At 35.3% G+C, this 17,276-nt stretch overlaps 1 protein-coding gene across 10 annotated transcripts; it reads right to left on the bottom strand.

Annotated features, from left to right (window-relative positions):
• Window positions 1-1,084: 1,084 nt before the first annotated feature.
• On the bottom strand, window positions 1,085-16,252 carry LOC18445258 (Galactose oxidase/kelch repeat superfamily protein). 10 transcript variants are annotated; one of them, XR_016050027.1, is made up of 17 exons: window positions 16,037-16,252; window positions 15,772-15,870; window positions 10,749-10,827; window positions 10,507-10,674; window positions 10,241-10,318; window positions 9,899-10,009; window positions 8,680-8,746; window positions 8,504-8,565; window positions 7,829-7,968; window positions 7,431-7,557; window positions 7,187-7,301; window positions 6,289-6,382; window positions 5,430-5,513; window positions 4,659-5,039; window positions 3,707-4,213; window positions 1,586-1,645; window positions 1,085-1,359 (listed from the first exon to the last, which is right to left on the bottom strand). XR_016050027.1 is itself a non-coding variant. In XM_088859291.1 (17 exons), the coding sequence occupies exons 13-17, from the start codon at window positions 5,502-5,504 to the stop codon at window positions 1,279-1,281; spliced, it is 1,104 nt and encodes a 367-aa protein (XP_088715417.1). In that variant the 5' UTR covers window positions 5,505-5,513; window positions 6,267-6,382; window positions 7,187-7,301; window positions 7,431-7,557; window positions 7,829-7,968; window positions 8,504-8,565; window positions 8,680-8,746; window positions 9,899-10,009; window positions 10,241-10,318; window positions 10,507-10,674; window positions 10,749-10,827; window positions 15,772-15,870; window positions 16,037-16,252; the 3' UTR covers window positions 1,085-1,278. The 10 variants fall into 10 exon arrangements, 6 of the variants coding, with proteins under 6 accessions (XP_088715417.1, XP_006855461.2, XP_011627422.1 ...); XR_016050028.1 differs by having other exon boundaries at window positions 3,707-4,192; XR_016050029.1 differs by having other exon boundaries at window positions 15,772-15,818.
• Between the last annotated feature and the right edge of the window lie 1,024 nt (window positions 16,253-17,276).

Below are 17,276 nucleotides of genomic sequence, written 5' to 3'. Positions count from 1 at the left end.
GATAGAGAGAGAGAAATGACCTTTGGCTGGACGGGGTACAATTAGAGAGTGGAACTCTTGGCTTCATGTTCATTATACGGGAGGAGAGAGAGCAGATTCGCAGGATAGATGGAATCCATGTGAGAGAGTAGATTCACACAATAGATGGAATCCATGTAATGGAACCACGAACTTTCAGAATGTTGAGAAAATTTGTAATTCTTGTTGGTCAGAATTTGGCCAAAAAAATTTATTATTGAATTTTTATGTTTGACAGACTGGTACTACTTTTTGATAGCTTGTAATGTATTTTAATTTTATTTTCTTATCTGTACATCTGAAGGAGATCAAATTTGGGGACTGTATGCTTCACTTCGCGTCGCAATTGTAAAAATGCCAGAAAATATTTTAAAATAAACATAATGATATGAAAACAAGGAAAAAAATCCATCAAAGATGTGGATACCTTCAAAATCTATTTAAAAAGGTTATTTCATATGCTTAAAACCCTCATATTTATCATCTTAACCCCTAGATTCACAGATAAGGAAAACGGCAAAAAAAAAAAAAAAAAGTCATAAATATAGTACATCTTATAAAATATTATCTAGAAAATCCATTTTCAAATTCAAATGGCTTACATATGTGTGATTTTTTGAGCTTTACATTTTATAATGGGAATGCCTATGAAAAGGTCATTTATCTTTTATACAAGTTCACAACTATTCCCACCCATTAGATGTCAAATTGAATGGTTTAAAGTGAATAATGAAATTCGAGAATTTTTTTTGAAACTGTGCTTATTCAATAACACTCTTACACCTACCCTTACACCTACCCGGTTTGAAATTCAAAAGACAAAAATAATTATGACCCCTTTGTATATATGATAAATAGTCACTTTGTAGACAATCCCAATCCCTTTCATAATTTATAATCAGGTGTGGAAATAGATTTTGACGTCATCGTAGGGCCTCCCGACGTTGAAGTTGCATCTCTTACTTAATTTTGAGATGGGCTTACCTCCCTAGATACATCATACAATCCTCATTTACATGCTACGTGAATTTTCAACTTAATATTACATATTAATGCTATTTGAATCTCCAAGAAATAAAGATATCCATTTTGATAAAAAAACGTTGAGCCCAAAATCCATAGTTCCACTTTCCATTATCAAACATCCAATTGGAGGGAGAGAGAGAGAGAGAGAGAGAGAGAGAGAGAGAGAGATTCTGGCTTTTATAGAACCATGAAAGTGGTACTGCAAATACATCAAGAACAAAAAAATTGAGATCGTTAAATGTGGTATGGCTTCCTCGGGGTAGGTGCCCTGTTCTCAACTGATTGTAACCTTTGTTTAAGATGAAAAACCTCCACCTGCAAATTATCTAGTAAATGTTATTTACATTCAATATAGCACGAACAACCTATGTCCTCAATGAATATATCCCTTGAAGTTACACTAACAACGCCATTAATTAGAAAGTGATCAAGAAAGCCGAAATTGGAGCAGCTTAGAACCAACGTTCTCAGTTAATCTACCCCTTTAAGTCACACTAAAAATGACATCAATTAGGAAGCGACAGTGAAAGCCCAAAATTACCTGAAGCTGGAATGCTCTCGCCCTTTCTCCGGCAAGCACTCCTCTGGTTGATTGCAGCTCCTACACAAACAAATGAAATTTTTCTGAGAAGAAAGTTAAATCGTTCTATCGATGACTAAAATCGGACTAAAAATGGATATCCAGACTCTTGAGTGAGCAGCAAGGATCAAATCAGTTATGTAGTGTGCGCGTGCATGCATACACACACATGCCTGCAAATACACAAAGGCATATATATATATATATATATATATATATAGAGAGAGAGAGAGAAAAAGTTTATATACGGATGAAACCTTATAATGTAGAACAACAGATGCACCTCAAAAATCCATCGGAAAAGATAGTTTTAATGTTGAAAAACCCTTTGATTGATCATCTCGACATCGAGATGTATGACCATGAAAAATAAAAAGATTTTAAATCTCAGAAATAGTGCATTTTGGAACATATTATCTACACCGTTCATTTTCAAGATTTTCATATGTTTATATATCTACTTGATTTTAACCATTTTTTAAATTTAAAATTTTATAATTACATATAAAAATAGATTTTGAGATAATCCTAAGAACATTTTACATCAAAATTATATACCATGATAAAATTTGAAGGTGCACCTTACCTCTACAGCTACAGATGCATCCGTATGCAAACTGCACCTATATATATATATATATGGATGGTCTAGATTCATTGTTGGAGGGGACTCATTTTAACCATATATAGGGTGCAAATTAGTTTTTTTTTTTGTGGATTGATTATTGAGATGAAAACTATGTGCGCGCAAAATTTTGGGTCATACAAATACCACAAATATGATTTTCTAGAAGTGTGGCTGCATTATACTATTATACAACCGTTGCTTGAAATCATTCCCCTATATATATATATATATATATATATATATATATATATATATATATATATATATATATATATATATAGGGGAATGATTTCAAGCAACGGTTGTATAATAGTATAATGCAACCATCTTCAAAAACCATGTTAAAGACATTTGTTTGACACTCTTTTCACTCTGAAGAACAATCACAAAAAAGAAAATTTTGAAAAAATGTTCTAAAAAATTTTCATTCTAGCCCAATTAATATAAGCCGTCTGTTTTATTGAGATGGTTAGATATAGGCCCCAAAAAGATTTTCTTATTCCCAAAATTTTTATATAGCATTAACATCATTAGATTAATAATGCTAAAAAAGACAAAAGTGATTTTGAATTTGTTAGGGCCTAGATCTTAAAATTCACAAAATGGATGTCGAGATTCATTGTTGGATGGGATCTAATTTTGACCATATCTAGAGTGTAAATTAATTTTTTTTCCATAGGATTGATTATGGCGATGAAGAGAATGTGTACAAAATTTGGGGTCATACAAATACCAAAAATATGGTTTTCTAGATGTGTGGTTACATTATACTACTATAAAACTGTCGCATTAGATCATTTCTCATATATATATATATATATATATATATATATATATATATAAGTCTTCCCAACGCCTATAAGGAAAAATGAACAGTGATTTCTCCTACCCTCATCACCATCCAAAGTTCATTGCACGATCACGATTGTCCGATAGTATTTCATTTTTTTTCTACAAATCAGAATGATCTAAAATTTGGAACGTGTGTACATCATAGTGAAGTGCACCTAATAAAAATATAAAAAAAATAATTCGCAAAAAAAAATTGATAAAAATACCCTCGAAACTTTTTGGGGGTATTTTGGTCAAAAAAATTTCATGTAAAATATTTTTTCTATATTTTTAATAGATTCACCTATTTTTTTATGAACATACGCTCCAAATTTCAGGTCATTCCAATTTGTAGAAAAAAAATGAAACACTACAGGACAATCGTGACCGTGCGATGAACTTTGAACGGTGATGAAGGTAGACGAAATCACTGTTCATTTTCGCTTATAGGCGTTTTGTAGTATCTTCCTATATATATATATATATATATATATAGAGAGAGAGAGAGAAAGAGAGAGAGAGAGAGAGGGAGAGGGATCATGGACCGAAAAAAAGAGGATCTATAAAGTTGTGTACAAATATGAGCTCATGATAGTTGAGTAAAAATATAGTCCAGACCTCACCTTTTGAGTGTCATCAAGAACTGCCTTGAGAAATGCGACATCATGCTCAAGCCGTACATTGTCCGAGTGAACAATGTTTGAGAGGCTGTTTGCTTCTTCTTGTGCCAATTCAGCAGCTGCTAACTTCTCGCTAAGCACCTCCATCTCCTTTAATGATTCACTCAACTTTTTCTCAATATCTTGTCGACTCTTTAGAACAGCTGACAAGTTCTTCGCAATGGCTTCTCTGCCTGCCAATGCAGCAGAGAGTTGCCCCTCAAGCACGCCATTCTTTTTCTGCAAAGCAGCAACCTTGATTTCATACTCTTGGTGGGAATTTGCAGGCGCAATCACTTTACCATCTATATCCAAGATATTCGAAGAATCACCATTATCTGACTGTAAATTTCCAGTGATTTTCAGGTTTCTGGGATTCTCAGGTTCTAATATTCCAAGCATCTCAGCTTCAGAATTAGAGGCAGCTCTAGCAATGTCCACCTGAACCCCCTGGTCCAAGGATTTGTTTTTCTGTTAAATAGAATAATAATTTATTAGAAAATACAACATGTGAAAAAACTAGATAAGTCAATAGTCAATGACCCATGCATAATAATAGTAGATAAAAAGTTTGCAATCATATTGCTCCATACTCATCCAGTTTGTGTGTGTGTCATTGTCATAGAAAAGAAATGGCAAAAGATGCTCTGATTAAAATTATGAACATAGATTGCTGACATCCATTGCCTCTAGGAAATGTGTCGATGAGATTAGACAAACAAACAATGAGCTTTCAAGATAAATACTTGATATCTAGAATGATCTACTCATCGTAACATATTGAAAGTCCGCTAGTTTGGTTGTCATTTAAGAATGATGATGGTAAGGCAATTTTTCATCTTTGAGCCTTCTTGGTGTGCAGAATTATGGTCCATGACAACAAAAAACCATTAAAAAGCACACTATGATCATTTACCTGAGAGAGGGTTGCAGTTCGTGTTATCAGATCATCCGGTTCCCCATAGACCGTGTCAGTGTGATTCCTCTGAATTTGCAACACCGAGTTGTGATCTTCCTCATGATGTTGCTTCCGGAGAGAGACATTACCGGATACTGTATCTATATTTGTGGAATTTGATTCTGACTGAGATCTACGACCAGAAAAATGGTGCTCCAATATCGACAAAAAATTTGGTTTAGCAGCAGTGGCAGCAGCAAGGGAAGGAGCACTGGCATTATGTGGATTGGTCAACTCTGAAAAAATAGTTGAACATTCTGCTATTTGTGGCGGATCTTTTTCAGGAGCTGAATACTGGCATGTAGACTGCTCATTGTGTGCAATAAGTAAACTCTCAACCTGTGAAAACCCTCCACAGTAAGAGCTACATCCAAGTTGGGGTATAGCTACATATTTAAAAGAATATTTCCTTTAATTGGATGATTTGCAAATTACAAGTAGTGTCCGTATACCACAATTTAGTGGACTCTAATATGCCTGATTCTCAAGGACATTCACTGCCTGTTCCTGCTAATGCATAGTGGAGATTAACAGCAGTGTGACAGCAAGAATTTCACCCAGCTACAATTTATCTCATCTGGTTGTCATTGGGAACAGACAGCAGATGCCCCTTTTGAAAAACTTATCCATTAGATTATGGTACACTTTCCCTGATTTTGATGCTCACATTGCTGTAAAAAACTCAAAATACAAAAGCAAAACAAGGAACCGATTTTGTTTCCCAGCAACCTGATTCGATGGTTCCTTCTTGCTGCCACCAAATGCAACAAGGAAGACATCTTCCCTCTGCCGCACTAGTACCATACTAAACCCCTGTCAATAAAACTCTTCAAATCAACAACTTCCTTTAGTTTAATTACTTATAAGAATTCAGTGATAAAAATCTTCAAATCAACAACTTCCTTTAGTTTAACTATGCACAAGAATTCAGTGGTACACAAATAACTAAAATACAATTAACTAATACTGATAGTCATGGTATGACCTTTTTCTATATTTAATGAAACATATTAATTAGCACACGTGGACATTTGCTCCAATTATGAACCACTTTAGAACAGGGGTTCAGTAGTAGGCCCACAATGAAATGCAGGACATACTCAAAATGAATTTGTGTAATTTCACATGCTTAAGTTCATGTTATCAAATTTAAGTAAAACACAAATATAGGAAAATTAGTAGAAGGTAGACAGATTGACAGGTTTTCTACCCACAAAGCATAAAAAACTGAGTAGCATTGTTCATTGAACTGTGTATTGGAACTTAAAGAAGAACACTTAGATCCTCAACACAGTATGAAGACCTTTTCTTGCAGATCAAAAACTCCAAATTCCGACACGTATGTTGGTTCCTCATAACATAACATGGGTGATACCATAATTAATAGAACTATCCTAATGCAAGTAGCAAGACCACAAATGATCTAAAAGATAACAATTGGAATTACCAAGAATATCCAAGCCCTGTGACAGTAGTGTAGGAAAAAACAATTATGAACACAGTATAACAATTATCATTCACATTTTACAAGCCTGGACTAATGACCTGGACCCAGAACGTTCTTACTGTAACAACTGGTGGGTGCTACCTCACTTTGTTAGTAGTTATGGAAGAAGAAGTTGATACAACAGCCAGGGACCACTCATGTTTCAAAACATCATAGACCAATGTCTCATTGTGTCCTGCAAATACAAGAATGCATGTACTACATGATTAAAGAATATTGAAAGCATAACAATTCCAAATCACTATTAAATACCAAGCAAGATACATGAATGTATGCACTACATGATTAAAGAACATTGAAAGCATAACACTTCTAAATCATTATTAAATACCAAGCAAGATATTCTGTGTTGCATAACACAATTAATAAACTAGATTTCTATATTTTCTCAGGCACAAAAATATTTCTAAAAAATGAAGTATTTAATTTGAGAACCTGACCTATGATCAATTATCCACACACACATCACAGCCTTTCTTTTTACATGTCCGTACAACGTGCAAAAATGAAACTCTTATCTGAAACAACAATCCCATGGATCATGCATACTCATATTAATCATTGCAATCAAGTTTCTTGTTCTTTGACATGAAATTATATCACATGACCAATGAACAGCATAACTAAAAGTGCAAGCATAGTACACAATAATCCAAAACTAACCCATCTAGAAAAGAATTGGTTTAACAAGTATTAAATCAACTGAAACTATAAATTACAATATAACAATAAAAAACAAGATACTCATTCTAAATACAAGAGAGATTTCCTTGAATCAACATCTGTGGCAAACTTCTGAAGCAAATATACAATTTTAATGAAGACACAAAAATATAAAAATGGCAAATAAATCCATTTCTTAATTTCTAAATAAGATTTCCAGCATTGGAAAACTGAAACAGCAATTGTAACCTAGCATTTGTAAAGGGCTTTAAAAAGTTAAACTACAGTGCTGCTCATAATAATGACCAAAACATACTCTTCTTCCTGCTTTCACCTCCTGTGATATACCACTTAGCACCACATAATATTCCACAGCAACCTGATCTAGGAGATGGATTCAAGCCACGAGTTTTAATTCGTGACCAAATCATCTGCATAAAGAAAAAGTCCACAATTAAAAAACTTGACATAAAATACCATCAAGCATCTAAACAAATGGAACAGACAGAATAAGTCCCAAACCAAACAGGCTGAAGGAGAAGCTCAAAATGACTACATACTGTTTCAAAGTCCAGCAAATATAAGTCATTCAGAACCCTAGATTTTGATGTCCCTCCAAATACAAGTAGTAGTTTATCTTCATATAGAGCAGCGACATGGTTGGATCTAGGAGATGGCTTTGTCCCTCTGTACATGTAAAACAGTGATCCTAGAATAAGTATGTTGAACAACTTCAGTATCATTACTCCACCCTGCAAATCCAAACTGTTAACTATGGAAAATTCATCAAACAAGGTATGTACACTAGACATGTGACCTGCAAAGAACCTGACCATTTTCATTTCCGTAAGAGAAACAAAGCTAGTATTGCCAAAATAGCGGATCAAACTCAGAAGTAAGATTCATCATACTACTATTGTATTACTTGGCAGAAAGCTACAGTGAAAAGTCTACTTACGTATACTGAAGAGGAAGCCACATTTGAGACTTGAGATCAAACATATTAAGATCATTTAGTTTTCTGCCTTTAGCATCTTCACCACCGAACATGATCAAGACTGAACCTGCTCTGGTCACAGTGTGAGCACTACGGGCAACCTATATCACAAATTCAAGTTAAAAAAGTCAACGTTTATTAGGGAAAAAGACATAACTTCGCTTCCACAAACCAGGATAGCACGCACTGTAGAGAAGTACAACTATATGACCAGTGATAAGACATGAAGGTACTGATAATGGCAAGGTTTTGGCAACAAGTTATATTCTGAACCAACATCAGGACAGGAAACAAAAGAGTGAAGTTCAATGGTAGCTCTTTTACTTTATACTAAAAATTTAATATGAGACTAACCCTGAGTATAACACACATCTAAACAAGAGATTGATAAGATAAGACACTAATTGCAGTATATTCTCTTTTCTAGTGAGTCTCTTTCGTGTATCTGTTACAGGTAGAAATTAAATGTGGAGAGCAGCAGGCCCACGTAACTCCATTGTGTGCACAGGTGAAGCCCACAATAAACAACAAACTAGACGCGCACAACCAACTTATTACAAAGTTTCCTAAGTTAAGTGAGTCATCCAAATTATTAGTTGACATTTGAGAGGTCAACAGTGAAGTTTAAAGAAATACCGGGATGTCTCCTTTTGCGTCAATGTGGGACCAGTATTCAGCGTCTACATCAAAAGCCCAGACTGAAACATGACAATTATAATTTCAATTTCATACTAAGGTAAAAGCTATCACCCCATGAGCTGCAAAGTGGAGAAGTATTATTTACAAGTTGGAATGCAGGAAAGAATTTCAACCTGAGACCCTATCACATGACGGATCCATTTTTCCTCCAATCAGAAACACAGTCTTTCCCCAGGATACCTGCTCAAAGAAAAAACCACAATCATGTGTCACTCCAGCACAGATTCCACAATTAGGTTCTTAACAAAAAGTTGACACTTTCAAACACAATTTTCAAATTTCTTTCCGATAAGCGATTTGTCTTCATTGCACCTGAGAGTTTCACCATTTTTCAAAAATGAAATGTTCTTCTCTTGCATGGTACGCAAAGTAATTGTGTCCAGTTTTAGTAGTGGTGAAAGACGTGTACAGTGACAAAGGAACAATGACTAGCTCATTCTAGATATTAGAAGTTTTAACCTTATTTCCACAATTATAAATTTATAATAGTCAAGAAATACCATTCAGAATTTAGTAGCATATCATCAAAGCCGATAAAGAGGAAATTGCTGTGTTAGAATTTAGAGGAAATAAATGTGCTCAAAATTTAGCAGGAACTGGATACGCTCCACATCTTTCTAAGAAAGACAAAACCAGAATATTTCAGTTACAGAAATAAATTACCTGTTCAACCTCCTGATAAGTAATCCTATTTCATAAAAACAAGCTATCTTAAAAACACATTATGACATTTTTTATGGAAATCAGCAGAATATCACTGTTTCCTCATCAAAGGTATGCAATATCATGACTAAATTTAGTCATAGTATTTTCTTTCTCCATCAAAAGAAAACTAAGATATGATGCAAAAGCACTTGAAGATGGTCCCCATATCAATGTAAAATCACAAAAAATGTTGTAGCCGTGTCTAACATGATTTCATGCATCATATGGGTTTAGAAGTTTAGTCACGTATGAGGCCAGAATGGAGAAGCAAATTTTTTTAATAACTTGCAAGGGGGGCGGAAAATTAAGATGGAAATAATTAATGAAATATATATATTTTTTAAAAAAATCACAGTACATTCCCACAAGCCTTACACACCATTACTGCTATACCATATAACATGCAACAGGTTCAGCTCAGTAGGTGAACCCAACCGCCCTTTCTTTTGCTATTAACAATGAATTCTTCCATATATAACCTGCCTCTGTTTCTAGCTTCTTTAATATCATCAGTTTTCTTTAATTTTCATCATGGTTTAACCATGCACCGAGCTTATATGAACATCACTGCAATGCACATATAAATTTGCAAGACTATCTGACACTTCTAGGCCAATCTGTCCATACCAGACTATGGCCTTTGCATGGAGGAACCCTTGACATGACATCTGTTTGGGACAAGTAGACTTTTGAAGCTGTCTTTGCTGCTGCCCATGTGAGCTTGCTAAAATCCAAAACCTGAAAATTTATAAGCACATTATGAATTGAAATTTCAGAAACAATTTAAATCTGAAAAGAAAATAAGTAATAACATAATTTTCCAATCGACCACTAGATACATATCACAGGGATTAAACTGAAACATCTCAGTGATGCATATGTAGCTTTGAGAAAAGGAAGATACAAAGGTATATAACCACCTATAACATTTCGACATACAAATCAAAGGTAGGAAAGAACTTCTTGTACCTGTACATCATCCAATAATTTTCCTCCGCATTCCCCACCAATTACCAGCATTTTGCACCCAATCACAGTTGCTGCATGCTATTTAAAGAACCATTGATGATTTGCTGCTCTCCGTATAAAAAGGTTATATAATTATATAAAAATATTTATACATATTCTTTGATAAACAATGCGTACGTACATACATACATATATACATACAAGGTCACATGAAATTAAAGATCCCAAGAGAAGAACCTCAGATAGAATTGGACATCAGCCCTTACATTGGCGCGTGGTTCAGGTTTTTGCCCAAGGGTAGACAGCGGGATCCAATTCTCAGTGTTACCAGATCCACTATCACTAACATCATGACCAATAGATGAAGACTGGCTATTTGGAGCATCAGATCTCGCTTCTATGAGGTGATTACCAGTTGATACCACACCTTCTCCCTGCATCATATTTATAGAACTTTAGTACACTATGGGCATAAATATAAACATGATTTAAAGGATGCGAGTCTTACATTGGAATGGCTGTGGCGCTTAGGATGTCTTATCGGACTCCTTATTCCTTGCGCTGAATCTGTTAGCTGAACTTTGAGCCTGACAAGAGAAAGTAAGAAAGTGTAGATTATGCAATGCAAGCATTTGGTTCCATTATTTTGGAAAATGGAAAATATGTACCAGCAAGCAATATGTGGTGAAAGAAAGTATAATATGCATCATGGAGAAAGCAGAAAATCAACTATCATCATCAGAACCGTTTCCCAACTATTTGGGGTGGCTACACAAATCCTAGTCCACCATTTTGCTCCTTACCCTCTCCTTATATTTTCTCGCTACTTCCAACTAGGTCCTTTTGGGCCTATCCCGTACCCTTTTTGGTCCTTCCACTTGAACCAACTTGTACATCCTAACAAGTACCGTATTGGGTATGCACAACACATAGTCAGCCCACCTAAGTCTACCTTCTTTCATCTTATCGCTTATTGGAGCCACACATATGTTGTCCCGAATGTATTCATTTCAAATTCTATCTCTTCTTGTCTTGCTATTCATCCATCTCAGCTACACTCATCCTATGGGTATGTTGTTTCTTGACCGCCCAGCATTCTACCCTATAAAGTAAAGCTGGTCTCATAATTGTCTTATAGAACTTCCCCTTCAACTTCATTGGTATGCAGTGATCACATAAAACTCCAGTTGCAGATCTCCACTTTGCCCACCCAGCTCTAATTCTATGCACGATATCTTACTCAATATCTCCATTTTCGTGGATTATCTTAGTCCGGCTAATTACAAAATCTAATGAGGTATATTCAAGATTCATGAAAAGTTTTGGCAGAGTGTTACGTTGATTGCCTTCCTAACACAAACCACCTCCTCCACCAAGGCTTCAGACAGGTTATGGGAAAGTTTAAGGTCCTCTCCCTTCGTAGACCAAAAATAAATAAATAAAATCAACGAATTGTCTCCCATTACCTTTTATGGATTTACACATGTTATTCATGCATACATTGCACATTTTGAGTCTTAATCAAGCAAAGAATTTGGCAATTTGCTTTCATGACTTAATATAGAATGATTTGTCAGAAAAAACCAAGAACTTTCACGCTATGTGCATGACCTTAACAATCTCGTAGCTCCATAGTGTTGGGGTTTGTGGCCTTTAAAGGCCTGGGATTAGTTGACTGACCTAAGTTTAGGCAGTTTATGGCCTTGGTCATGTCCAATACCCTTTCCCCTACGCATATGGCACTATTGTAGAGGGTTTCAAGAAGGTCATTCCCATGATGATTTATAGGCCAAGAGAGCATCACGGTCTTCTGTGTGTAAATGTAGGCTTGTGAGAGCAACAACTCCTCAACAAACTTCTACAAAGCGCATACACATGACAGCAGCATACCAAGAAGCAACCCAGCAAAGCGACACATATATAGGTGCATAAAGAGAGTCCTCCATGCACTATAGTGATATGTGCATGTGACTTGCTCTTAAGAGAGGGGAACTTATAATCCACATTTCAAGATCGTTGTTTTACTATTCATTGGCCAGTTTTGACGAGCCAATCATGAGCCCCTGCATAAGACAGTGGATCATGGTTCTCGTTAGGCTGGCTTGAGAAGATAGTCGAGGACCACAGTTATTGGGTCATATGGAGTGCCCAAACATTTCTCGACCCATTGGTACCAATTCACTTCTAGAAATTTAGGTTTCATCTTAAGAAATGATTTTGTGATTTTTATAAACTTTTCATAAATTTTTAGAATTATTTTCAACAACAAAAAACCATAAAAGGTTGTTTTTGTAAATTTTTAAAATTCGAAGGGCATTGTAGGACCCAAATAGGAGGCCAAGGGGCCAGTCCCACATGTTAGGGGCCCCATATGGGTGTGGGACATGGGGCCCACATGTCCTAGCATAGTGAGGATGCCCACGCCTTTCATTTTTATTAAGGATTAAGTTAGGTCATTTAATAAAAATGTTTTATTAAAGAAAGGAAGCCTATTAAATCTTTCAAAATAATTATTGTCCATATTTTATGGGAGTAGAGAACATTTTATGTTTTGAAAATATTTTGTCAAGCTTTTTTTTTTTTATCAAAATCTTTTGACTTTGAATTTCTACATACTTTTGCGAGAGAAAAGGAATTCTAGTCAAAATAGAATGTGTTTTTTATTGGTCTTATCCTAGGTTATCATGTGGATCAAAGATTCATAGGATAAGGTTCCCAAGTTCCTCCCTAAATCATGATAGCCGATTCATGGGATAGATGGCTCAAATTTGTTTATATATCGCCTCACAGATTACCTAGGAGTCCTATGGCCAATATGAATTCCAAATCAAATAGGGATACCTAGACCCACATGAAGGCTACAAATAGAGGGTAGACCCCCTTCATTCTCACCATCTAAACTTCTAGCCTCTCTCCTTCTCTCTCCTCCATGCCCCTCTCTACCTTTCTCTCTCCTCTCTTATCCCAAAAGCAGTGGAACACACCACCCTAAGAGTTTGGAGTGGCACACCACCCACGGGGTTCATAAAAGGGACACACCCAGCCCATTTTAAAAAGGGAGGTGCCACAAAGGTGGCATGCCATGAGAGTCTAATTTGTTTTATGCTCTCAAATTCCCTAGATTTGAAAAAGGTATTGCTAGGAGCTTCCCGACCAAGAGAATTCAGTAAAGCCAATAGGATCAAGAGTGCATCATCGATCAGGTAATCGGGTGTGGGGGTGAGCCTAGGCGAAGTCAATTAAGTCTTCCGGACTATACTAAGTTTATTAGTCATTATTGTTCAAATTATTGCAATTCCCAGGAACATTATTTCTATTAGAATTCATTGTTAAAGCCTGTATTCAGCCTTTAAATTGAGTCATATTTATCTGACAGTAAAAAGAGAATATCCTAGGTTGTATTTAAGGCTTTTACTTCTTGTTTACAACATTGTTTCGTGGCACTTGTATTCAAATATATTAAGAAAAGAAAACAATAAATTTTTTGTTTTACTCTCTGGAATTCAACATTTTATTCTTTGGAATTCAACATAGGTACTACTTTCACATAGTAATTGTTAAAATGAGAGAAATCCCATGGCTTGATCATACAATCCCTTTGCAAAATTGGCAATTCATTTTCTTAAAAGTGTTGATGTTCCCTGGTTGGTAGTTGTATATTCTGCGGTCAGGTTTTGCATCGAATCATCTGGATTCCTCACTTCATGTATATTCAAATGAAATTGTAATGGTTGTTGAGTATCCATGAGAATTATGATGGCTGGTAGAAGTTTTGCATGCTCATGGAGGGTATATAGACACTAATCAAAGTTATACATAAAGTTAGGTATGCATCAAGCTATCATGGATTGATTACTAGGTACTAAGCATGCACTTAAGGTTACTTAACAAAATAATTCAATCTCCATTGCTGATTGCAAGTTCAGATATCTTTCTCATATTTGGCATCTTTTCTTCCATGGCCAGTGGGGGATTGAGTGGGTATTAGGGTCAAAAGTTCAAAAATTCAAACTCAGTGGCTAACTTGGTCACCGCCAAAACCAACTCAACTGGCTGATTCAAAAAGTAGACTTAGAAAATTGGCGAGTTTTACAAATTTTTGAGTAAAAACAAAAGCTATATAGATATCATGATCCATATGGCCATAGTAACAACTATGACCATCTAGGTTATCCCCATCTATTTAGTTTATTGGTTGGTGGTCAACAGAAAGTAGGAGTTTTGATTGTACGGTGAAACCAACTCCCCACCGTCATTGTACAGCCCATTTATGGACTGGTTATTAACTCATGGTCATGGGATTATGATAACCATTTTCATCATTTTGGATCCACAAAGTGAAACCCAGCAGGTCAGGTCCGGTCTGGGACAGGTTGAGGTTGACTGCCTAGGACCCAATCCAAAATAAAAAAATATATATATAATACGCTATATATATATATATATATATATATATATATATATATATATATATATATAATCACTCGGCGAGTCCCCTGGCCAAGGCAAGTCCTGGCACACTCTATATAACTCCAACCTGATCCAGAAGGTTGGGTCTGAGTCCGGGTCTTTCCTGTACACTGACGCATTGAGGTCGACCTGACACATTTGCAGACTTGGATCATATTATATGGACCCCTAAAGAATTAAATGGCAACTTATCGCCTACGTCTCACCTCACCACTACCATACTGGAAGAGACCATTTACCCTTTGAATCAACACAAAAGTTGCAGATAAGAACAAACTCAAGCACATCCCAAATTTGAATGTAACACTTGGGCACTGGACAAATCCAGTTAACTCAAGAGTGTTTTCTCAAGTTGGAAATTCAGATTTTATACTGCTAAAAAACTTCCAAAGACTGAGAATACAAATCTACAGACCAAAATCAAGTAGAGACCACTGCAAACATGCTTATTGTATCAGGAAAGAAGTCGGCATAACACTAATTACACTGGACAGGATCAGTGGAACTCTAAGCCCCTAATCTCATTGAAGACACGCCATGTCCTATTTCTAGTCTGAAAACCAAGCGAACCAAAACCAATCTTAGTTTCAAGGAGACAAAGCAATTACTTGGACCAAATTGTAATTATGTGGCATCTAGAAGTCAATTCTTTAAACTATCAAAATCTCAATCTACCGAACTCCCCATTAGCAAGAACATCTAATTCAGATGTGAAGACATCCTAAATATCAGCCCATCAAATAAATAAATAACAAAAAGAGGAGGAGGAGTCGAGGAGGGGAGAGAGAGAGAACTCTATGCAAAACCAAATTAACGCACAAAACATAGATCCATATCTATACTTCCTCGAAACGTCTTACTCAATAAAAGCTAGAAGAAATAACAAATGTTCAAAAAAGGAAAATAACAAGTTAAGACATTTCCACTGCCTAACAGAGAAAAGTATAAACAGATAAAGAAAGCCAAAGAAAATCCACTAACAATTCAAACATAACGAACATTTTATGGCAATAGAGCCCCTACAACATAAAAAGCTTAGCACGTAAGCAATAAGAACTAACCTTCCAAGTTTCATTCGCCGACGAGAAAAGCCAAACATTTTCTCTCTCTGCAATTGCGCCTCAATAGCCAAATAAGAACAACATCACAGTGCAGAATACCTAGAGATAACAAGAAGAATAAAAAACAGCTGAATGCTGAGGGATTCAAAGTTAAAACCATAGATAGTAACGCTCAGTGCTAGCGTTCAGCACGCTCATAAGAATGCTCATACAGTTAATGGAAAAAAGAACAGGACTAGGGTTTCGCTCCCAGTGGCAAACGTACCAGAGTAAGGGTTCCGCCTTCTTGGAACGGTGGCCACAAGCTTCAAAGTCACGGCTAATCAGCTCAAAAAAAAAAAAAAAACGGAAAATGTACAAAGAGATTCAGAATCCTAGATGTGGAAAAAAGTACAGGAGAAGCTCAAAAGCCTGTAAATTCGGTGCCATTTTTCCTTGAAGTTTCAGGCTTTTCGAACAGGAGCTCGAATAACCTCACACTGAAACAGCCTGGTGAACAAGGGGCAGATATCCTTTCTTTTTCTTTTTCGTTTTTTGTTTTATAAAATGAAAGTTTAATTCTATATAAAAGGACAATGGATTTAATTTTGGGTGCAGTTTGTATAGAGCCGAGGCTCAAATCAATCAAATTAGAGCCCACCTTTAAATAGTGTCCAGATATGCAGTTTCAATACTGAAAGTTTTTGTGATAGCTTTAAAATTTATTTTCATCTTTGATTATAAAATTTAAAGGTTAAAAAATAATATGGATCGAGCAAATATATGAAAACTTGAAAATTTTGAAAATTGACGGTCAAAAAATATGTTACAAGATGCACTATTTCCAAAACTTGCAATCCGTTTTTTTCTCATGTTCATGTATCTTGATGCCGAGATGATAAATTTAAAGATGTTTATACATCAAAACAACCTTTTTAGTGAAATTTTTGAGGTAGGTTCTAATTTGATTGTTTAGAGCCTCGGCTATATATAAACTTTTTCCTTTAATTTAAATTTCAATGTATTTTATGAGAGGGGGTTATGTTATTTAATTTTTACCAAGAGGGGTAATGTTCTCATCTTTTAATGAAGTCCTAGAAATTCCATTCTAGTAAAAAAGTCTCTCTTTTTGTAGCAGGTGTAAAAGAGTTAAAAGGGTGTGGTTTCGTAAGGCTGCAACCTTAAACAATCCAATTAAGGCGCACCTCCAAATTTCATCATAATAATTAATTTTGGTGTAAGAAGTTTTTAGGACTATCTCAAAATGTATTTTCATATCTAATTATAAAATTTTAAACTCCAAAAATTATTAAAATCAAGTATATCTATATACATATGAAAATCTTGAAAATGGACGGTATATATAATGTGTGGCAATATGCTTTATTTATGGGACTCAAAATCTTTTTTTTATTTTATATTCATACATCTCGATGTCAAGATATTCAATTAAAGGATTTTAATATTAAAATAATAGTTTTTGATGAATTTTTTATGTGCATATTTAGTTCGACATTTTAAGGTTG

This window comes from Amborella trichopoda, chromosome 2 (assembly GCF_054954075.1).
Source record: "Amborella trichopoda isolate Santa Cruz 75 chromosome 2, AtrichopodaSantaCruz75HAP2 v2.0, whole genome shotgun sequence".
In the NCBI taxonomy this organism is placed as follows: Eukaryota; Viridiplantae; Streptophyta; class Magnoliopsida; order Amborellales; family Amborellaceae; genus Amborella; species Amborella trichopoda.
This window is presented reverse-complemented; position numbering and strand designations above follow the sequence as displayed.